The sequence below is a fragment of the Oenanthe melanoleuca genome, chromosome 7 (assembly GCF_029582105.1).
Source record: "Oenanthe melanoleuca isolate GR-GAL-2019-014 chromosome 7, OMel1.0, whole genome shotgun sequence".
Classification (NCBI taxonomy): Eukaryota; Metazoa; Chordata; class Aves; order Passeriformes; family Muscicapidae; genus Oenanthe; species Oenanthe melanoleuca.
The window spans coordinates 11,227,852-11,251,947 of record NC_079341.1 but is presented as its reverse complement, the minus strand read 5'-3'; the positions used below and the strand labels follow the sequence as shown (position 1 = coordinate 11,251,947).

Sequence of the window (24,096 nt, the reverse complement as noted above, 5' to 3'; positions counted from 1 at the left end):
ATCAAACTATATTTTTGTGAATCTTTGAAAGAAGAAATCATAATTTCAAAAGCAGTCTTCAGGTTAGAATTTCAATAAGATGTACCATTGAGTATCCTGCAGAAGTAATTTGAAATTAATTGCCCAGACTCAGTAATAGAATGTTTGAGTCATAATCTTGTAATTTATGATTTTTTTTCTCCCTTAATTTCCACTGCCTTTTGGAAGCAGTTTTATGATTTAACAGGGGAGAGAGGAAACATGTTCTAAAAATAAGTATTAAGTGCACTAAAAGTGACAGTAATGCCTTCTGCTTTTGTAAGCAGATCAAGATAATACTTTTCCTGCTTGTACCTTCGCTGTTTTCTGTCTGCAGAGCAGTCTAGAGGAAAATGGCTGCCTTTTTACTTTATTAATCCAGGGGATAAGCTACTGTGTATTTAACAGAATTTGGTAATGCATTCACTGTGCCATATGGGGGTTCACTATTGGCTGAGGGGCTCAAATGTTTGATGTTAGTTTTTCGCTTGTAGTCTAAGTTATCTCTTGAGTGGCCAGTTGAGATATTTAATTCTTTAAGAGTAATCTACAGTACTGTTAATCATGACAGTATCTTTCCACTTGTTTGAAGTGTGATTTGAAATTAAATCAGCTAGTATGTAATGAAGATTTTGAACTAAGAGCTTTCATACATAGATTATTGATGCTTTAGGGTATAAAATGTGTTGTGTGGTGTTCCCTGGGGAATTTTCGTACTACTTTGAGAAGAAGAGTTCAGAGAATTCTCTGAAGCAATCCTATACTGCATTGTGGTTGAGTGCAATTGAGGTTGTCTATCTGCATCTTGGACACTACTGGGTAGCTGAACAGGTGGGACTCAAATATTTAACTTATTTTTGATACCAGTGTTGCACTTTAAATGCAAATTATTGCCCACTTCTTTTGTTTTAAATTCTGCTTTCTTATCAGTGTAAAATTCCTGGCAGTATTCTGATATGAGGGTGCTCTTTTCTCCAGCTCAGAATGTATCTTTGTGAAACAAACGTGGTGTGAATGCAGTATTCAAAGTGGGTGGAATCTCCTTGAATGAAGGAGAAGATGGAGGTGCCAACAGTCAGCAGTAAAGATAATGGTAACTTTTGCATCTCTTTTTCAATTTTCTTTCTCTTTGAAAAAAGTTTTATTCCTTGATCTCTGTGACTCTTCTTCCATTGAGTCATGAGAGAGATGAATGTGTCTGAACTATTACTAATTAATAATTGAAATGATTCTTGATGTTCATTGGTGGTATGCCTTAAGAAAGGATCAGAGGAGAATACCTGGCATTTGTTTCTGGCTTATAAAGCCAAGGAGTTTTTTGTTGTTTCACCTCTTCTCAGTCGAGGTATGAGCTTGAATCCAGACTGTTATGTGTGAGATTGCCTGTATGGTTTTCTCTCAGGTCAGTTGCAAATTGCTAGTATTGACCTAACCCTGCTGGCCAATAACATGGTAAAATAGTCCTTATGCAACAGTGCTGATTGTAGGAGAAAAAGCAAGGCAGACAGGAAATGTCTGTGCATTTCTTAGAAGTGCAAATTGAGGAAAGGTGCATTTCAAAGGTCTGGGTCACTGTTTGGCTTTGGTTGGTCTTCTCTTTGTACTGAAGTGTGTTGCGCTTTTCTGTTTCTTGGGCTCAGGTGTATCTCATGTTCTGACTCTAGCGCTGCAAGAGCTCAGTTTGCTCTGTAAGAGGGATGTCAATGGCGTTGGCATGCTCTATGACCTGCTCAGATCTCGCTGGCTGCAAGCACTGCTAAAGGTAAGCTACTTCACAGCTGGGAAAGCAAAAGTCACCTGCAGAACAATCTCTAGGGAATAGCCACTTGATTTTGCCATATCAGGACAATAAATACTTATTTACACTAAGTGATGATAGTCCTGATGTCAGTTCTAACATCAGCAGTCACAGTAGACAAAACCACTTTTGCTTTAAAGGAAAATAAGTATTCTCTTCCATAATGTCCTAGACATTTAGGCTCTTCTACTTTACCTGTCTGTATTAAGGCCAGGGGACAGAGACTTGAACACATTGCTCAGTTGTCTTTCCCGTTCTTAAACTTAAGTATGGCTATGCAGCCCACTTCTTGGCCTGTGACATCATATTTTTTATTTTGCATCCCATTCATCTGATGTGTAATTGAAGGTCTTGTATTGTTAGAGAACAGATTTTTGACTGGTGTTTCTATTTTGAGAAGAATTTTATCTCTGAAAAAAATTCTGTACAAATTCTGCTATTCTTTAAGAAGAATTTTTTAAATATTTGATTTTTTTTATTTTTATTTTTTTTTTAAAGAAGAGCTTTTATTGGATAAGAATACCCATAAGGGCATTGTAAATGCAGCAATCATGCCTTCACCTAGAGGAAGGAAACAGGCTATGAATCAGAGAATTGACTGTCGGGCTACTGACCTGTGTAGATAGCTTTTCTTCTAGGAAAATTCAAAATTGCAGTTATAACTGGCTAGCTATCTGATAGTATGGAAAGGTATTGAATTCAACACTCAATTTGAGATGCATTAGTTATAAAGAATTTAGATTGTAGACTCTGGGGCTCTAGTTGGACTGAGAAGTTTCCAGAAATAGTGTTGTCCATTGCCTGTCATGTATGTATTTGTATGATCATGTGAACTGGTCAATGCCATCATTGCCTTGTTTTGTCTATCATGGCATGCAACAGATTTATGAATGCCTCCAACACTATCTTGGAAAAAGACCAGCTCCTGTCACGCTGCAGGCACGTGCATTGAGTCGTGAGGTGAGACTGTATGCACAGTTTTTTGCTTTACTCATTCATACCAAATGAATGGACTCTACTGCAGTTAAGTGTTCTGCTATTTATTCTGTGTCTCAGATCTAAGTACAGTATATAAACCTGAAACTCTCGTGCATTTGTAAAACTACCCAGCAGCCCTTATTGTGGTGAGAGGGGGGGCATGAGAAATGGGCACAGTTGTGGTTGCTGGACTACACAAATCCTGGCCAGTGTAATGAACATAAACGTTAATTGTTTAATCACTGATCATGTATTTTTCTTCCCATGTAACTCTGTGGTTCAGTTTTATGGCTACAATCAAGCTGACTGAAGTGAGGATATTAAAAAGCTTTTAGATTTTTATAATTGTAATAGCTGAATTCTGAATAATTTCATTAATAGGAGAGTTAATGACGAAGTAGAGAAACTGAAACTAGTGATGAAATTGGTTGAGAGATGGGAGCAAAACTAATTTAGAGCACATGGCACTGTGCCTGAACTAAATTAAGCCTGGTTGAGTGTTGTGCAGCTGTGGTCATATTGTCCAGTTTTAGAGCAAACCATATGGCCATCCTCTGATTCATATAATGGGGGGGGCTTTGCACTCTTGTAGAGCTTTCTAAACAAATTGTCCTCTAGAATCCATCTCTGTGCTTTCTTACATTTATCAGGTGGTAGAGTTACTGCGTGAAGCTCCTCAGTCAGGAGAGATCAAAGAGCTAAGGCGGCTACTGCGTTCTCCACACTTTAAGGCAAGTCCTGCATAAGGAGAGAAAAAGTTTGCTCATGGAGCTCTCTGCAGTGGGAATGGAAATGGATGGGCAGCTGTTCACAAGAATTGGTAAAGGGGCCAGAAGAGACTAGTGATGAACTAATCTGATCATGAGATCGTATGTGGACTGTGTATCTGAAGTACCTGCCATGGGCTGTACTTTACTTAAGGCTGTGTTTGAAAGATGTTTCTTACAATGTTTTAAATTATGGGCAGTTAATGCAGATGCATAAATGAAATTTTCCTTGAAATTATAAAACCTGCATTCTTAATCCAAGAGCTCCAAATAGAAATATTTCACCTTTTGTAAGTTTTCCACAAGAAACAGAGGAACTGCTCTTAAAGCTTTCCTGGTTTGATTTTCCTGATGGAAAGAAGAAAATGTCAATATGTGCAAGGGATCTGTGTTCACAAAGGAACACATTCAGTGATTTCTGTTTTCTGATCAGTCGCTGTTTAAAGCTCTGCTACTGTATGATCTTTGCTTATGGGTTGGTTGGTTTGCTTGTTTTCGTTTGTAACAGGCCTTGCTATCTGCTCATGATACTGTGGCCCAGAAAGATTTTGAACCAACTCTTCCACCACTGCCAGACAACCTACCTGAAAATGAAGAAGCTATGAGGATTATCTGCTTAGTGAAAAACAACCAGCCTCTGGTGAGGGACTTTCCTTGTGTCTGTCAAATTATTTTAACTTAGAAAGAATTGATAATGCATTGGATGCATATTGGTTTCTTCCCAGGAATGTCATGGGGATTGTGTGCATTCTTGTCCAGATTTTACAGAATCACAAGAATTGTTGAGGTTGAAAAGGACCTGAGGAGACCATATAGCCCTGCACAGTGTAGGTGTAGCTAGAGTGGGTTGTTCAGTGCCTTGTCTGCTCAGGGTTTGAACATTTGGCAGATGTATTTTCATAATATGAGAAAACTGAACTGAATTGAAAGGTATTCTCATGGCCAAAACAGAAAGGACGGGAGACTTTGAAAGTTCTTTGGAAATCATTTGTACTTATAAGCAGTAAACATTGTATAGCTTAGCTAATCTGTTGTAGGAAAAGATAGCTATAATATTGTAGATAAAAAAGATTTCTAATGTCAGTCAATGAGGTTATTTTACTGTGATGGAAGTTGAAGACACTGAAGGACTTAGTACTGATACATTAGTGGAAACTACAGGCCTGGCAGTCTCACTTCAGAGCCTGGTGAAGTTATGGAGAGGATTATTCTGGGAGCTGTTGAAAAACACCTGAGGGACAATGCAGTCATTGGTCACAGCCAGCACAGCTTCATGAGGGGAAATTCCTGTTTATCAAACCTGATTTCCTTTTATGACAAGGTAACCCAGCTAGTTGATATGGGGAAGCCAGTTGATGTAATCCTCTTGGAATTCAGTAAAGGTTTTGATATTGTTTCTCAGAGTATCCTTCTGGACACAGTGTCCAGCTCACAGCTGGATAAACACATTATGGGATGAGTGAGCAAGTGGCTCATGAGTTGGGCAGAAAAGGTCATGGTGACTGGTGCAACATCAGACTGGAGACTTGTCACTAGTGGGGTTCTGCAGGACTTTGTCCTTGGCCCTGTGCTCTTCAACATCATCATAAATGACCTAGACACAGGACTGGAAAGGGTACTGAGCAAGTTCATAGATGATACAGAACTGGGAGTAGCTGTTCACTCCCTTGAGGGGAGAGAGGCCCTGCAGAGAGACCCTGACAAAGGAGAGGGCTGGGCAATCACCAGCCACGTGAGGTTCCACAAGGGAAAGTGCCAGACTCTGTACCTCAGATGTGGCAACCTTGGACAGACTGGGTAATGAGGTGCTGGAAAGCAGTGCCATGGAAAGGGACCTGGGTGTCCTGGTCAATGACAAGTTGGATGTGAGTCAGCAGTGCCCTGGCAGCCAGGAGGGACATCCCTGTCCTGGCAGGTATCAGACTCAGCATTGCCAGCCAGGCAAGGGGAGGAATGTCCTGCTCTGTTCTGCACTGGGGCAGCCTCACCTCAAGTGCTGGGGGCAGTTCTGGGTGCCGCAGTATAAGAAAAACATTAAACTATGAGATTGTGTCCAAAGGAGGGCCATGAAGATGGTGAAGGACCTTGAGGAGAATCCATGAGAGGAGTGGCTGAGGTCACTTTGGTCTGCTCAGTCTGGAGGAGACTGAGGAGGAACCCTCACTGCAGTCACAACTTCCTTGTGAGGGAAAAAAGAGGGGCAGGCACTGATCTCTTCTCTGTGTGACCAGTGACAGGACCAGAGGGAATGGACTGAAGCTGAGTCAGGGGAGGTTTAGTTTGGGTATTAGGGAAAAGTTCTTCACCCAGAGGATGTTTGGGCACTGGAATAGGCTCTCCAGGACAGTGGTCCCAGCACCAAGCCTGACAGAGTTCAGGAAGCTTTTGGACAATGCTCTCAGGCACAGAGTGTGACTCTTGGGGATGATGCTGTGCAGGGCCAGGAGTCAAACTCAGTGATCCTTGTGGTCCCTTCCAAGTCAGCTTATTTCATGATTCTGTAGTTATTGCTATATCCATGTTGTGGTAAAAAGGCTGTGTCCCTCGATGGCTTTGTGTCAGTGTGAAGATCAGACTTGTGATATGGAAGGAAACGTACTGGGGTCCTTGAGTGATCAATGTGTTTTTCCTCTGTTCTTACCTGCCAGGGTGCCACCATTAAACGCCATGAGATAACAGGTGACATAACGGTTGCCCGTGTGATCCATGGTGGGCTGGCAGACAGAAGTGGTACGTGGAATTTGAAACAAAGTGATACATAAAACTGAACTTGAAATTAGATATCTGAAGTAAGATAATATCTTAGCTTCTACAATTAATTGTCCATTATAGATCATGATGATGTACACATGGGACAGCACTGTAAGCAGTGATGCATTGCAGTGACTTTGATTCCGGCTTCATAAATTTTCAGAAGAATTTGCTGTTTTAGACTGAGTTGAGGTAGAAATCCAGTTTTTATTATGTATTCTTGGCACCAATGCCTGGATATCCCAAATTGCAGTGTACTATGAAATGCAATGCATTCCCTGGTGGAGAAATGGGCAACATCAATAGTCGGTGATTCTAGAAGATAATGGGCTTTAAGGAATACATAATAATACTTTTTGGCACTACTCTACTAAACACTTTGCTTAGCACTAGTAGCTAAGCAATCTTGCAAGGAATTTCCTTGGAAATGTTACTACTTTGTCATGCTAGAATTGAATGTTTCCTGTCCCTTAGGAAATGTAACGTAACTAAAATGTAAAACATCAAAAGTAAAATTCAACTGTAATCATTATAAAATAGTTCCTTTTAGTATTTTCTGGCCTTTGTATAGCGAAGAAAACTCAACTTGCAGAAAATATCCAATTGAGTTCCTAGTCTGACTAATGTTGTAATTGAGTTAAAGGAACATGGAAAACAATATTGTAAAGACTTTACTCTAAAGGACAGAGAGGAGTCCCAGGACCTCCCACTGCACCTGGAATTTTTAGGGGTCTGATTCCAAGTCTCAGGATATATTAATATAGGATAGGTTCATAAGTTACTTTAGGAAATGGAGTAATATTAAAATGTTTATGCTAATTTTAAGGCAAATCATCAGTAGATTATAAAGACGTTGTGTGAGGGAGTGGGAAGGATAAAGAAGCTGAAGCATGCAAGCTCCTTGTGACCCACAGCAGTCTGCAGTCCCTTCCAGGGGCAATGCAGCCTAAACCCAAATGCCTTCTTCCATACATGGTGCAGGAAAATTTTAATGCTGACTTACAAACCTGTGGTATTTCTGTGTGACCCTGCCTTGCCTATACAAGATAAATCATGCTGTGATAAAATTCCTGCTGATGTTTTCATATTTGTCTTCATGGTAGGGTTGCTGTATGCTGGAGACAAACTGGTGGAAGTAAATGGAGTTCCTGTTGAGGGACTTGAGCCTGAGCAAGTCATTAATATTCTGGTATTTAATATTTTTTGAATATGCTTTCTACATTGTACCTTAAGATTATTTGTATGTTTACTCTTTTACACACTCTTGTACATGAGAAAGCCTGAAATTTTTAACAGAAAATTCAGATTGTTTCCTTACTGTGAATGAAGTTCACAACTGCTCATGAAATCAGAATATATGAAACCAGAATTAAATCTAACTTCTGTTCTGTACAGAAATTAACTTAATTGTGACCATTCCATCTGCAGCTTCAAGGAAAAAGACTAATTTATTCAGGCTTCACTGATTCATAATTTTTTCTAGAAATGCCACTCAGTTAATATTCCACAAGAAAGTAGTGGAAAGCTGCTATTCTAGTAAGAGTCCATGTTACCAAATGCACTAAGGCAGAGTGAATGAGCTTGTAAGCTACACACCTCACCTTGGAAGAAAAGGGCAGTGTAATTATTGTTGTTAAAATTCTCATGAGGAAATCTTTTGAGATGTCCCTGCTTGGTCATTTTGCCCACAATTTTTCAGGGTTCTTGACTGCAAAGTGTTAAGTGCCAGCCAGCGAGGAATTTCTATGTGTAATCATACCAAGTCTATGTGCTATTGCCCTGGTTGTACCATTTCTAGGTATAAGAAATGCAAACTCTATTGGAATGCCTGATTACTGAGCTATGTTCCTCCCCCTTTATATCATCCATCTAACCAGACCCTGCAGCTAATTTAAATAAGATTTCAGTAGAAAATTTTGATATGAATCAATGCTGAAATTACATATACTTACAATGAAACATAGGCTGCATTAAATTTAAAAGTATTTAGCAAAACTTTGGTGTTTCATTCTTGAGTTTCCTTTTGGAAAAAATGCAGTATTGTCACATTGACTATCTACCTGAATTCTGTCTGTGACACAAACATTGCAGTATCCTCAAAGCCATGCTGTGTTGAGCTTGTCTTGCCTATGTTTGATTACTTGTCTTGAATACCAACCATATTTTAATTCTTTTCTAATCATTTAGGCCCTGTCTCAGGGGACAATTATGTTCAAATTAATTCCAGTTTCTGATCGGCCTGTCAGCAACCAAACAACAGTAAGAAACATTCTTTTACTTATTCCAGACTGGTAGCAGTAGTTCCTAATTGTGTGATACAAAGACATGGTGCTGCCTGGAAGTTGATTGCAATCCCTAAGTGTTACCTTGCCTTTATGGCTGCCTCTCAGCTGACATCAATATGTTGTTGCTGGAGCATAAGGACAGTAAGTAGAAATGTAACTGTGTAATAATGAAGGCACTTTGAGTGTGATCTACAGGTTGAGGTCAGTTCTTCTTATAATGTATGAGAGAAATGGGGTTTTATTCTCATTTAATGGACAGAGAGGGTTTAAGGCTTGATCTAGTTTTTAAAACTTGACTTCATCATTAGACTGAAGTTGCAGCAGTATCTGGCCCTGTGATTGTAAAGCTCGTGTTGTATCCATTCTAAACTTGGCTAACTCTTGTGTATTTGCTTTACCAGCTTTATGTGCGAGCAATGGCGGATTACTGGCCCTTGCAAGATCCTGCCATACCATGTGCTGATGCAGGTTTGCCTTTTAAGAGGGGTGAAATACTCCAGATTGTGGACCAGAATGATGCTCTCTGGTGGCAGGCCAGGAAAGTTTCAGATCTCAGTGCCTGTGCTGGACTCATACCCTCAAATCACCTTCTTAAAAGGTAAAGAAATCATAATTTTCCTGAATTCTGGTTCAAAAATCAGCCAGTTATTCATACATTTAAAATTTTCATTAAAAAAAAATTCGTAAGTTTTGTAGCAGCATGATTCAGAGTGACATCTGACAAATGTCTTTCCTCTTTCTGTTCTCTGATTTGTTCTTTTTCCCTTAAGAGCACCTGTGTGAGAACAAGCTTTGAAAGCACTCGTATAATTGCCATTTAGTAAATTTGCAGCACTTGTCCAGTCTCCATGCTGGTTGCTAAGACATTTACTGGAGTGTAGCAGCTGAGAGATATGTGGAAATTGAGGGCCCTGACTATTAAAGAACTATCATCTATGATGGAAAAAAAGCAAGGGGAAGAGTGGGATACTAAAAGCATGGTATTTTTTTAAAGATGTCTTGTGATGCATGAGTGACCTCTTCAGCTTTGGTCAAAACTGAGTATACCAGATTAAAAGAAAGGAGAAAAAAACCCAAACACTCAAGATCAAGGATCTCTTGGCTATTATTTTCTGTATAAATAGACCGTTATTTTTACACTACATGCATTCAGAATCAGAGTTCTTACACTGCAGCAGCAAACTTTTCAATCTGATCCTTTAGCCACGTGCCCTGTGGTACTCCCAGGATAACATAAGGCCATGCATTGCAATAGCAGATGATAAATTTCTCTTTGTAATAAATATAAACCTACCTGCAAGGTAATGCAAGGTGGAATCAAACTGGGTTGTGACTCGGGCTGCAAGCAAGAGGCTCTGTGTAGTAATGGAGGCAGTAGTACTACTACCCCTACCAGTAGCACACTCTTCTACTTCCAGGAATCTGTACCACAGTATGGCTTATCTCCCTGTACATTTATATAAACTCCTAATACTTCTGGGCTGCTAATTTGGAAATTTCAATAGTTCTGATAGCATGTTGGTTTTCTTTCGGGACTTGGTAGTGAGCTAAAACATTGGTAATGTTGCAGTTCTTGCTGTCTTCTCTCAGTTCAGTACTGATCAATCTTACATGCAAGCAGTGAATCTGACTGGAGCATAACATGCTTGTGGACTGTTTTTTTTCTTTAACTGTGATAAATTTATTTCTGTGTAGGAAGCAGCGAGAATTCTGGTGGTCTCAGCCTTTCCAGCCCCATCTCTGTCTCAAATCATCCATATGTGAGTGAAAAGTTACTTGAGCAATACAGCAGGAAAGAAAGATCTTGTCTCTGTTTCAGGGGTACTGAAATAGAAGCTTATACAATTCAGCTTAATTCAAAGACATTGTTTCTGGAGCCATATTGTAGCCTTAGCAGTATGTTAAGTATCCCCAGAAAAACAAATACTTAATGATAATTGTACCTGGAGGACTGATGGTGGACATGGTTTTCTCCAGTGTACTTGGGATCTGACCATAAGAGAAGCTTATGGTGAACTTCTTCTGAAGACTGTAAGATCTAGGAACTCACTAGGCCAGCCAGTTCTCTCTAGGGAATTTGCTGTAAATCTTGAGGTGACAATTGTACTGGCCTGGCTTTCCAGGGACACAGATATCAGCTCTGCACTGAAAAATGCCATACAATGTTTAGAATGCTTCTTTGTCATCAAAGCTAATGAGGGAATAATAGAACTTCTTTTCTTGAATTCTAAGATAAACTATGCTGCCCTTTAATTTATTCATGGTAACAATCCAGAAATATTATCCTCTGCCAACTATAACTTTCTGTAAATATGCTATTATTCCCAGAAAAAGAATGTTCTTCCTGTTTCCTCTGTCCCCATTTTCTTCTATAGTTCTTTATGCAAATATAAAATTTTTCTCTCATGATAAATCCCAGAGGGAATGTGTTTCATTCCCTATGATTCTTCTTGCACTGATTGCTTTGTTTGCTAGAGCTTTCACCATAATTTTATTGTATTTTAACTGCTTCAATGGATATGCTGTGAGCAGTAAGCACTGTGGAAGAAGGTAGGAAATCACATCTGGACAGCATTGCATTTCTGTACCTGGAACCAAAATAGCACATAGTTTTACAGGCTTTTTAAAAAGTTGTCAGAAATGAGGCATTTTGATACATACGTGCAGAAGAAGCCCAAGTTCTTGGCATTTTGTGTGCTTAACAATTGAAACCCAGCCTTTTTTCACCTGAAGTAGTAGGTGCCTACATTGTCTTAGAGTGGAAACTTGAGCTGTGCCTTATCTGTCAGGGAAGTAACCATTTGGATGGGTTCTTTGGGGAAAGAAAGACATTTCCTCTTTCTCTTTTCTTCTCCCTCTTTCTCTCCTGGAGCAGCTCAAAGGGTGTATCTCTTTAAAGGATACATATGGGCAGAATATGATAGACAGATACTCTAATTTCCCTGTAAGTTGAAAATAGCTCCTATTGGGCCTATCTGGAGAGGTGTGCAAGAGCAAAACACAAGCAGTGCTGTATTGTGAGCCCATGAGATTGTCCAAGTTCCTGTGGTTTCATTTCAGGGACATAAATTGATGTGGTTTGGGGACTGAGAAAGAGCTGAATTCATCTTTTCCTTTTCTTTGTAAAAGTAATAATAAAAAACATAATACTTTCCTTGAGTGTAGCATGTTGGAAAGATATTTAAAAGCTATAGGAGAGAAAATTATATTCCCTCATGGTAATACTTAATAAATAGACACCTACTGGATAAATAGATTGACAGCCATGTTAAACCTTCCATTATTTCAAGAGGAGAATTCAAGTTAGATGCATTTGTCTCTCTGTCACAAGCCCTTCAGAGCACTCATGTAAGAGTTTTTGTTCATTGTACACAAGGAATCTCACTAAATTTGAGTTGAGTTAAAATCCTTAAAAATATCTAAAGATGATTTGAGCTTCACGTATCTTGTTTCTGATGTCTGAGTTCAGTCTTGTAAGATCTGTAAGGGTGTTTTTCCTCCCCAGTGTTTTTCTGATTCAGATGAATTTTTTTCCCTTGTGTTGATCTGTAGAGGACGACATGCAGATTGATGAAAAGTGTGTGGAAACAGGTAACTGAATTCACTTGAGATTATTTTATTTGCTTCAAGGCAGTAGCTAGTTAAAAGCCTCATTTCCTAGATAAAACCATTCATTCTCCTAGTGAACTTAATGGTAGAAAATTCTATTTTTCATACTCTGGAAACCTCATCTGGTATTAGTGTATTAAAATGAGCTGTTTGCAGTTCTGATGTACAGTGCTTATAGTCAAGTGTTTTGACCAGCATAAAAATATCTGCTTGAATGAGATCCAGCCTCTTTGATTCAGGTGTTGGATTGTTGCTGTAAAGTTACCATAGTTTTTTTGGCTCTTGCATATTTAATGCCACAGATTGTTGTGGTCTTGGAGAACCCACACAATTTTTTGTCAAGAAACTGATCTTGGAAGAATAAGGAGCAAGAATAGGTTTTTACTTGTGAACAGAGTGTACAGATTGGTAACTTAGCTCCCTAAAGCTGTGCAGTTCATTCTTCCTCCTCCAAGGTAATTCAGAAGCTTTCATGGAGGGATGTGATCCTGTAGGACTGTGTGAAAAGAGATGAAGCAGTTAATTTAAGTGAGCTGTATTTTGCCACCTCAGGGTAGAGGGAGCTGGGGAAAATATATGTGAGACAGACTGACAGAAGCTGGAAAACTGATTTCTGATTCTGATATTCATTAGAAAGAAAAGAATTACATTTGAATTTATTTTAATATCTTTGCTATCTGGATTACAAATCAAGATGAAGAAACATTTGAGTCAGGTAAGTTTCTCTGACCTAACTCTAAATTCCTTGCTATTGTTCTGCTGGGAGAAGGGTGTCCAGACAAGCAAGTGTCTTAGAAAGAGATGGCAAAAACCAAAATGCCACTTTAGCTTCAGAAGCCATTCTGAATTGAAAAGCCATTATGTAAAATCCTGTTGCTTTAAGTTTTCCTCTTGTTCTCTGATTTCCTTAGTAGTAAGGTTTCTGTTCTCTTACCCCATGAGTGTGAATGTTTCTTCTCGTGCATCGGTAGCAGATCTGTTTATCCAATCCTTGTCAGCTGTATCCGTGCAAGCTGTGACAGCAGGGGCTGCACTGATGTCAGCAGATAATTGGATTTCCTTCGGTAATATGGAGGCCTAATCCCCAGTGTCTGTAGGAGTGGATGTGGTCAAGAGGAAAGCTGCTTCTGGATTCCTCATTGTGGGCATGGCTGGCATACAGGAATGAAAAACACTTAAAAAATTCATTATTTATGTATAAAAAATACAATCAATAAGTACTTTTAGTTTAACCAAGCTGATTTTGGGGTTTTTTGGTTTTTGTTTTCTTTTCTTTTCTTTTTAATTTAGGAAAGCAAGTGCTTATTTTTACAGCATGTTGAGAGTTCTGCAAAACTTAAGTCTTCTAAAATAAATTATTTCTCCCCTAAAATAAAACTATTGCTAAATTTCTCATTTGAGGTACTTGGTAATCTTGTGGAGAAGTGTCATTATACCTTACATTTGCTTTTCTCCACAAGGTCTCTACTTGCCAGTTCTTCTGCCAGTTCTTCTTTCTGCAGCTTCTTTTCTTATCACAAGTGGTTTGTTTTCTACCTCTCAAGCAATGCCCAAGGCTTTTAAGGCACAACCAGCAGGTCTTTATTTCCAAGGCTTGGATGTTTCTGGTAGCCGCACTTGGGGATTACTGTTGCAAATCCTGCTCAGTGCTGAGTCAGCTCTCTGCTGTATCCACACAGTCAGAGGAATAAAGGTGCAAGTATTTGCTATCTTACATTCTACTTTAACCCGTAGTTGCAGATGTATTTTGCACTACAGTACTGACACAGATGCTGCAGTTGAGTCTTGAATTCTTTGGGAACTGAGAATTTATGCTCAAAGAAGCCTATTTTAGGTTTAATGTCTGCAATACCTGTTTTCTACATTCTCTAAATGCATTGGACAATGCTGGTTGGATTTTTTTTAGATCATAGTATAGACTGTCTTCTCAAAACTAATTGTTTTATGTCTGTCTCTATCTGAATGTGCAGAGGAGCTTAAAGAAGGTAACACTAACATTATTCTCCTTCCCTGTCTCCTGTAAGCAGTAACCTAATAGAATTTATTGTGTTTATGCTTTAACACTCTTCTTGCAATACCTGGTAGCTGAATTGCTTGTTCCCTGTAGGATTCTACCTGCTCTCCATACATAGAAGAGAGGATAGATAAAGCAGAAATATTTAAATATGTTCGAATGATGACTCGAGACCTGAAGATAAAAATTATATGGGCATGTGTCAGCTGAACATTTCTCTGAACATGCCCTGAATGAGCAGTTTTGTTCCAAAGAGTTTTTCCCATAGTCATAAACTAGTTGTTAGTACATATAGAAATGCAGGAATAAAACTGTATTGTAAAGGTACAAGTAATGAGGAGTGTATAGACATGAAAGAGCAATTAATGTGCAGCTGATTTTGCTTCAATACTTGCATGCTTATGAGGTAATTGTAAATCGAAGAGTCTAGTGCTAGAAGCATTTCAGAGCTTTGAAAATGAAAATAGTGTATTTCCTTGGAACAAATACTGCTTTTAAAGACATGCCTATGTCTTCTGTATCTCATTCTTGCTTTAACAAGGCCTAAATAAAGGGAATGCACAGCTTGGATAATTACATGAATTATTAGGGGAAAATAAGGAGTCCTTTTTGAAAAGAAAGCTAAACACTGACACCCTTTTTTCCTTTGCTATTTGTTTTCAAATTACCTTTCTCAAATAGTTTCTAAACTTTATGAACACTGATTTATTGGAAAATTCATACATTTGAGCCTTATAAAAAAGATTTAATTAAAAAAAAATACATGCAGAGTTTTAGAAGTCTCACCAGAATGGTGAAGCCTTCGTGAGGAACAGCTTGAGAACAAAAAGAATTGGAAGAAACAGGTTAGGCTCACATGCTGGAGCACAAATGTCACTGATCCAATGAAGAAAAAGAAATAATAAAATCTGGTCTTTATTTTGCCTGAAAGATCTGAGCAGACACAAGTTGCGTTTTCCAAATGTGCTATGGGGCAGAAACTGAGTTACAAATTTTCTGTTTCTGATTTTGAATTACTGACTTGTTAGTTATTGTTTTAACGAAAGAGTGAAGATAGATTTCACCAGAAAAGCTTAGATTATGTGGAGATTTTTTCCATTAAATTCAATTTCAAAACATTTTCTGGTATCTAGATATCTTAGGAATGAAACAAATAGAATGTAAAGTTTCAAATTTCATTTAGAAAATACGAAGACTTCTATGTTTATTTTTTCTTACAATAACCTTTTTAGTTGGTCATTGGTCACGTGAAATATTTTAATATTTCATATTATAGAGTATCATGCTTTAAAGTTATATTAGACATCATACTTACACATATTGACTAAAATTTCTTTCCTCCTTGGGATCAGCAATAATTGTTTGCCATCTAGCTTTTAAGCTTTCAGTGTCCTTTTTTATTTAATTTCTTTTTTATTTGTTCTTTGTATTCTAGAGGAGGAAGAATTTGGTGAATTTGGTCAACGAGTCTTTATTGGTATGCAATGACTAAAGATAAGTAAAATGTTTGGGGCTTGATCTGGATTAAGTGCTTGTCTAAAGTTAAATAAAACACTTTGTTTTTCAAATCACCTAAAGACTTACAAAATGGAATACAGCTTACTCTGTTTTCTAAACTTCAGGAAGTCTCTTTCCTCCTAATAATGCTCAATCTCTCAACTTAAATCTTTCTTCCTGTTAGGTTTCTACAAAGACTTGGCCATTGCTATTTAAACTTGACTTCATGATTAATTTTGCTCAAAAGTAATATCTGTCATCCACTGAGAATAATCATGAGGGCTTTCATTAGAAAAGTACACCTATATGTTAAGTTTTCAGAGTTGGATGGTCAAGTGGAGCAACAAACCTACGCCTGTGGTTATTAAACCATAGTGATCTTTAAAATACATGTTCTGCAGGCTGGAGCAAATGTTCCAGTCTTGCCTCAAGACAGCAAATCACCTACATTATCAAAAAAAGTTGACCTGTTCCCTAGGGATGCTCAGATAGTCAAAAACTTCTCCTCCAGCTTGTTTTGGGGACCTCTTGGAAGTCTTTAATCCTGGGCTAATTTTCAGATGACTTTCAGTGGGATTTTACCTACTCTGTAGCTGTTTATTTAATGCTCAGAGATTCTAGTCATATCAAGTGCAGCAATGAAATGCACTGACCTTGCAGAAAGCTCAGAAAAGGAAGTATGAACGAGGCCCTCTGGGCTACAGAACTAGCTGCCTGCAGGGCAGGTGTGTTTTGCAGCACGGTGCCTTTGCCCCTCCAGCTGGATTCCGCAGGAGCATGCGGCTGTGCCGCAGGAAGGCCCGGCTCAACCAGCAGTCCTGCTACTCGCGCTGCCCCAGCAGCTGCTGCGGCACCCTGGCCGCTCCCTACGAAGAGGTGGTCAGGTACCAGCGGCACCCAACGGACCGGCACAGACTCATCATCCTCCTGGGTAAGAGGTTTACAGCCTTCCAGGCAAATTCCACCCTCTCCTGCCAGAGAAGGGGAAACAGTCACGCACGGTCTGATCCACTGGGGTTTGCTGCTGCTCATTGCAGTGCTTCCTGACTCTGTAGGCAGCCCTCAAAGCAACATTTCAAGAAATATTGTAATTTGACCCGATTATTGGGGTTAAAGTTTAATGTAGTTATCATCTTCTTTGCTTGAGATAGTGAGTGTTTAAAAACAACAATAATAAAGTCCTTAGAAGAAGCTGTAGAGTTATGAATGCTGGTTGATAATGGATTTTATTAGGGAAGGAGTTCAGTTGTATATTCAGCTGGGACTGAAAATGATGAGAAAACACTGGTAACTTAATAGAAAATATCTTTACATGGAGACATTTCTACAACCAGTGCTAAATGTATAGATATGGCAATAATAAGGAGGATATTTAAGTCCAGACTAGAACAATCTCAATCGTGGACAGTATGGAAAGATGCCTTTAATAATGCTCGTCATAGGACATACTGTGTTAAGTGGTCTGCAGATTCTCAAGGAGACTTTAATTGCTAGTGACTGCAGGGAAGCTGCTGACTGTTCTATGGTCCTGATAAAGCAGATTGAGTAAAGGCAAAACCACTGTCCTTTTTAAGTCTGGCAGTATTTTAGAAGGTTTTTTTTTTTTTTAATGTACTGCTTAGTTGCCTCCTGGTTATGGCTATATTGCTGGGGAGTGATGTGTACCCTGTCAGTAACATTTGCTGTTTTTCCAACTCTCCAGGTCCCGCAGGAGTTGGTGTGAATGAGCTACGGCGAAGGCTAATCACAAGTAACCCACGAGAGTTTCAAAGTGCCACACCTCGTATGTAATGCTTTTCCTCTTTCCTCCACTACCCCAATTCAAACATGAATAGGAAATGCCAAGTACCTTCCTCTTGCCTTTGTGTATTCATACACTCTTTGCTCTATGGCTGTTTCTTCAGCTCTACTGAAAGCCAGTAGTGTTTGCTTTCATAAGGATTAGTTTAAAATACTGTCTATATCATTTTGGCAAATCAGACAAAGGTATGTTGAAGTTCCAGCTTCTGAAACCATTAACAGTTTTATGGAGGTGAAAAGTTATCTGCATGATTTGGTTTAATTTTGGTGTTTGCTTTTCCTAGATTTAAAAAAAAGGAATGTTTCTTGGAGATATTTTAAGTTCTTAGAGTTTAAGTGCTCAGATATGAGAAAGAAGACAACAGAAGTTGGTGCTTAATAGGCTTTCCAGCTTTCCTTATTAGCCTTCTAGTCTCAGATGAGATTTATGCAGATTAACTTCTGACGTAACAACTGAAATTATTTCTACCTGTGCTTATTTCGTTCTTTAAATTAGATAACCAGACTGGAAATTATGTATCTGAAGCTAGCTGAAAATTCAGGACTTAGTGCTTAAGATCCCAGATAAGGGGAAGGTGCAAGTGTGGGAAACCTCTGGGATTTTTCTGAATGAACTTTGAAAAGTTTTGCCTCTGAAGAGTAAAAAGAGTTGTGCAACCAGTTCCAAGGCAGTTTTTGATTGCTTTCAATCACAACCATTTGGATTAAACTACTCTTCCATTCCAGGAAATACAGTCTTGTCTCTGGCAAAGCGTTACAGTGTATGGGGGTTTTGCTCTGGATTAACAAATGGAAATAACTTATATTTATGAAAATACTGATTGATAGTTCATAATGAAGTTCTCATTTTCACTTATAAAGTTACAATAATTTAGTTGCAGCTGATTTATTTTCTGTGTTATATCTTCCTTCAGACACCACTCGTGTTCAAAAAAGTTATGAAATGAATGGTCGTGAATATCACTACATATCGAAGGAAACTTTTGAAAACATGGTGTATAGCCACAGGTGAGTAGGAGAGATTAACTGCATTTTTATTACCTAAAATGCAACATGATCCAAGAAAATACAATTTTGTAGCTAGGTCTCAAATCTGCGCTCCTCCACTCTGACTGTATATGTAAATTTGGATCAAACCACTTGGGACTGTTTCTTCAAAGACTGTGTTCTTCAGTTGCAAATAGCTCCTCCACAATTAATCTCAGAATCCTTCTAAAAGAAACTGGGCTCTCTAGTTCTGAGCTCATTAGATGTGCATGTAAGTTATGAGTTTAACTCTCCTGGAAACCAGACTGCTTTTGAAAATTTGTCAGTGAATCACACCTGTTCCTGACTAACAACTCCATAGCAGGATCTCTGCAGTGATGACACATGAGGAGTTGAACTGTAAGGACTAAATATTCAAAAGTGTCTGCTCCTTTCTATGCATCAATAATCTCTCTAAGACAGACCAGCTCAGCACGACAGAAGCAACACTCGTTGAGCTGTGTCAAGTGCTTTGAGATCTTCAGATTTAAAAAGTAATTTGTAGTATGTAATTGACAAACACTGATAAGTAAAATCACAACCTCTAAACACAAAATTCATAAAACCATGATGAGTAAAAAAATGCATGTTTTGCAGACATTGAACTGTAATGGGTTTTTGTGTTTGGGTTCCCAGTGTAGCAGGGAAGAGCAAAGATGAACAGTATTCACTAGGTTTTATGATCATTCAGTCCTGATCACTGGATTATATTTGAAGGCTTCATCTTTAAATGGAACCTTATTGAAACTCAAATGCTCTTTAATTTTCCTTCTTCCTCACCACTGTTGCAGAATGCTGGAATATGGGGAGTACAAAGGGTACCTGTATGGTACCAGTATTGATGCAGTGCGAGCAGTCCTTGATGCAGGGAAGATCTGTGTAATTGATTTAGAACCACAGGTGAGTGGTAAAGGGGCAGGGAATCTTATAGAAGGAAAAATAATTTTCTCTACATTCTTGAGCCATTGGAACAGTGTTACTTGCTTTGTCTTGTTTTCTCTTCATAATAATAGATTATTTTTTTCATGTGTCTTAGGGGGTGGTGGTGGTACTACAGTGACAAGTATGTTGAGACAGTGCATTTTTTACCAAGCCAGCAACTGCATTATCAGTTTGGATGGAATGGAAATGAGTTTTCATACTTATTTAAAGTAAGGATAGTCTTTCACATGGAGACCTGTTGCATGGGATTTATTCCTCCTCCAAGCCCTGTTAGCTGACAGTTCTGTTCCTCTATTCGCAATCTCAGAACACCCTTTGGTAAAAGCAGCAACAGTTAATCAAGCAAAAGCTGACAATTTTAGTGTGCCTTTGTGCCTGTATTTCTCTCCAGAAGTTACAGCTCTTAGTAACCTGCTTCTTCACTTAGATGCTATTCACTTTTCTTTTCCTTCTCTTTTTGCATTGAATTTGCAGATGAAGATAAGGCTAATAAAAGCCTGAGCTTGTAAATATCTAAGATACTTAGAGCTTGCTAACCTTCTCTGAATTGCTGGCATAATTAGTACTTAGGAGCTGTTCGGGCAATGCCATTTCAAGATCTTCCCTAACCAAATGTAAAGAACGACACCATAACTCAGTAATTCTTGGATATTTCCCTCTAATTATGCAGAGCCAATGTGTCTGAGCCTTAGGCTGGCAGTGGCTTGTGCTGCTTAAAATAGAAATTAAGTTACAAGATCTGTGGGGTACTACTCAAAAACTGAAACTGCTGTTAAGATGCAGATGAAGTCACACCTCAGTCTTCAGATCTAAAACTGTCCTCTGAGTTCCTTCTGTTATGTTTTATAAGCAAAGAGGTAAAAGAGGGATGTTGAGGAGTGGGGTGTGTAATCTTGCCACTTGGACAGATGTGCCACTATCATTTTTTTTAGGGTGTGAGTTTAAAGGACAAGTTTTGGCAAGGGAATTAAGTAAGACCAATGAAGCAGCATAACTACTGCTGAGTTGCATACTTTATTTTAAATCTGATGGTATACCAAGTTTACATGCTACGATTTTCTTTAGCTTTTTTTTTTTCTTTATTCCCTCCGCTACTCTGCAGTAATTTAAAAATACTTATTAGCATTAGGAAATGTTACACAGTAAAGGAGCTCTGAAAGCTCTGAATACTTTCTTCCAGCAAGAGGTATTTGTCCCAAAAGTAGCTCCCTTACAGTTAAAAAATAACAGGTTTCAAATACATCTTTAATGTGTTGATTGTAGAAGTCTGTTAATGATACTGTTCCATCATTCACTGGTATTGAAAGCATCTCCTAATAAGGCTACCATGCAGAATTAAGTGATTGTATGCTACAGTTGCTTAACAATGTCTGCTCCAAGGATTATTAGTGAGATCTTTTTCAAGTAGGTGTTCCTGAAAAAAGTGTCTCCTAGGTCTGGGGATAACAGTAGGCTGTAAACAACTGGCTTTTTTTGGGAGTAAAACTGGGATGAATACACTTGAAATAGTTCATTTTACTCTTCATTTGCAGGGTATACACCTAGCCCGGACTCATGAGTTAAAGCCCTACATTATATTCATCAAGCCACCCAGCATAGGTTGCATGAGGCAGACTCGTAAAAATGCCAGGATCATTACAGATTATTATGTGAACATGAAGTTCAAGGTGAGATTTGGGAATAAAAGAGACTGAATTTTTTTATCTGAGATTCTGTTATTAAATCATAATGCATTCTACTATGCTACACTGTTAACTCATTAAAAATATTACTGTTTATTTAGGATTAACTCTAATTATTATTATCTTTTTCTGTGGGATTAGATTTTGTTGGGATTTCTCTCCCCCTTCCAGATTGGCTTTGAAGCATAAGAATTGTAATTTCTAGCCTAGGAGGCTGAGGCATTTTGCTTCAAAGTGTCTTTAGAGGAGAAGCTTATTTTGCATATTTTTGTTTTAATTAGCTGCCTTGTGTCAATATTCAAGTCAATACATATATTTACTGTTTGCACTGAAATACTTGGAATGTGCTTTGTTCAGTCATATCATAATTTTTTCACAGTTATAAGTATGTATTATTATTTTGTGTATGCTTAATGACAGTATTAATCCTATACTAAATTCTGTAGATAAAACACAGATCCTGCTTGCAGGAAATGGATGTCTTATATTTAGAACATATACAGCACTTTGACACAATCATTTCCATGCAAATCATCATCAAATTTAGCATCTTAACATTTTGGAGACCTCAGTCTATAACTCTGTGGAAATTATTCATGATTGCTATGACAGAAAGTAACATGGACACTGGGGAAATAAACTAAAATTTGGAATAAGAACACAAGCATTACCTTCCAGTCCCTAACATTCTCTAGCAGCACGTGTCATTAGAGTAACTGTTTTAGGGCAAATGGAGCATACTGAGACACAAGGTACTTCCTTGGGAAGCATATGGCAAGCAGCTCTGGTATTGAGACCTGGAACTGACTGCAGCAGATATACTTTATTATAGTGATGCCTGGAAAGGCTGACCTGGAACAAAGACTAGGCAGAGCACAAGAAATAAAATTGGTATTTATTAAAAGGACACACCTTGGGCAGTGCAAGAGTCTGGCCAGGGCTACACCCAAATCAAATCCCAGATGGATTCCAGTCATGAGTTGTTACACTTTTGTAAGTTTTGGTTCATCTACATATTGGGGTCAATTGTCCAACCACAGCCCCAGGCTATGAAGTATCAGCCCCCTGGCTTGCCCCCTTTCCCTCACCGTTGTTTATGCTTTTTGGGTACTGGTTGTCCTTGATTCTCTAGCTAGGAAGGGATTTTGTCTAACTACCCTGCAAAGAGAACTTACTAACACCTAATATGAAGTTTCAGAGTTACACACTAAGCAGAAGGGAATCTGAAAAATAGAAAAGCTAAAACCCAAGGCATCAATAAAAAAATAAAAAAAAATAAAGCAGACTGACATTATTTATTCACCTCTTGTTTATGTGGCTCAAGGTGTTTTGCAGATGCTGTGCAGGTATATTTCTCTACACCACACTGAAGTTTTATGAACTTTATCTCACAGGAAGAAGATTTACAGGAGATGGAAGAATCAGCTAAGAAAATGGAAGCTCAGTTTGGTCAGTTCTTTGATTACGTGATTGTGAATGACAATTTACAAGAAGCATCTGCACAGCTGCTGTCTGCAGTGCATCGTGCACAGGATGAGCCCCAGTGGGTCCCTGCAGTATGGATATGCTCAGACACGCAGCCCTAATTCTGAGCAGCAGGCAGCTTCCGAGAGATTACAGCTTATGTTTTACTTCAAGAATAATCCTAATGTCAGGATTGCAAGAATTTATCTTTGTATGTGAGGGATTTGGAAGAGGATTAGGTAAGAAGCTGCTACAGGAGATATAATCATTCTGTGTTCTGTGTAGCTCTTGAGCTTTTTATGTTACAGTTGCATCCACTTTTGTACAAAAAAAAAAAAAAGGAAATACTGTGAACACTCAATTACAAGAGTAAAGAAAAATCTATTTTGTTGCATGTATCCATGTCATTTACTTACACATAAGTTCACAAAGGTCCTTTCTTTTTATTGTGCTTGTTCTGTTTCTGTGATGCCTCTACATTCTGGAAGCCTTACAAATGATATTAAGTCAGAATGTGCTTTTTTTGGATGGTGTCTGTCAGCAAAGTGTTATTTATGAAGGTATTGGTTTGTTGCTAATCCTTTTGACCTTTAAGATAGGAGTGGTGTTGGCATCATATGAATTACTCCAAAACCCCGTTATCTTCATAATACATGTAATATATCTTTTCTCCACTTTCATCAACTGAAGTCAGTAGAAACTGACAGAACATGGACTTACCAGAGAGGAAAATCATCAGAAACCCTTTAGCGTGCTGGTTTGTTTGTGGCAGCATGGTCTCCTCATCAAAGAGCAAAATGCTTGTGGCAACTAAGTTCTTCACTCTCTTCACCTAATATTTGTAGCTCTCTTTCCCCCTGAAGTACACAGATGGTTATTTTGTTGGCCTACCTCATCTTGGAGGAAAGTCAACAAAAGCAAGCTAAGCAGTCTAGAAAGAGGTTATTTAAAGTCAAATATTACAGCCACCATGATGCCTGCTTGTTCTAGAGCCAGGGCTTGTATTCCTTGTTTAGACATAAAATGGGAAGACTAAAGCCTCAATATGTCATGGATGTGGGTAAGTACTAGCGAAGGGTGAGATAGCAGCCAGCTCTGTGATGCTGGCCCATGACCAGCTTCCCCACTTCTGCCTAGTCCAGAATTTGTCGACTCTCTCTTTGCCTTTTTTCCATGTATTATTTCCTACTATTTTGGTTGGGCTTTTGTTTTGGTTTGTTTTTCCGATTACTTCATTTATCAGTTTTAGACCCTGGCTACAAGCTGAACTAGTACAGAACCCTTTCCCCCGTGGTTTTGCTTGTCTGCAGCCCGAGAGACGGCGGCTCCCACTCGAGGCCGCGAGGCTGGGCTCTCTTGGACGAGCGAGCCTTTGGCGCGAAGGCGCAGCCAGGCAGGAAGGTCCGGGAACTGGACCTCCCGGCGCTGGGGGGGCGCAGCCGCTGCGCGGGGCGGGGCGGGGCGG

At 38.8% G+C, this 24,096-nt stretch overlaps 1 protein-coding gene across 1 annotated transcript; it reads left to right on the top strand.

Annotated features, from left to right (window-relative positions):
- The first annotated feature begins 642 nt into the window (after nt 1-642).
- On the top strand, nt 643-23,017 carry MPP4 (MAGUK p55 scaffold protein 4). The gene is made up of 21 exons (XM_056496134.1): nt 643-1,111; nt 1,659-1,780; nt 2,699-2,776; nt 3,445-3,525; nt 4,070-4,201; nt 6,210-6,291; nt 7,416-7,501; nt 8,500-8,571; nt 8,999-9,195; nt 10,293-10,357; nt 11,130-11,147; nt 12,150-12,188; nt 12,901-12,921; nt 14,177-14,191; nt 15,656-15,697; nt 16,478-16,648; nt 17,420-17,500; nt 18,432-18,525; nt 19,335-19,443; nt 21,018-21,152; nt 22,562-23,017. The coding sequence occupies exons 1-21, from the start codon at nt 1,066-1,068 to the stop codon at nt 22,751-22,753; spliced, it is 1,878 nt and encodes a 625-aa protein (XP_056352109.1). The 5' UTR covers nt 643-1,065; the 3' UTR covers nt 22,754-23,017.
- Nucleotides 23,018-24,096: the final 1,079 nt, after the last annotated feature.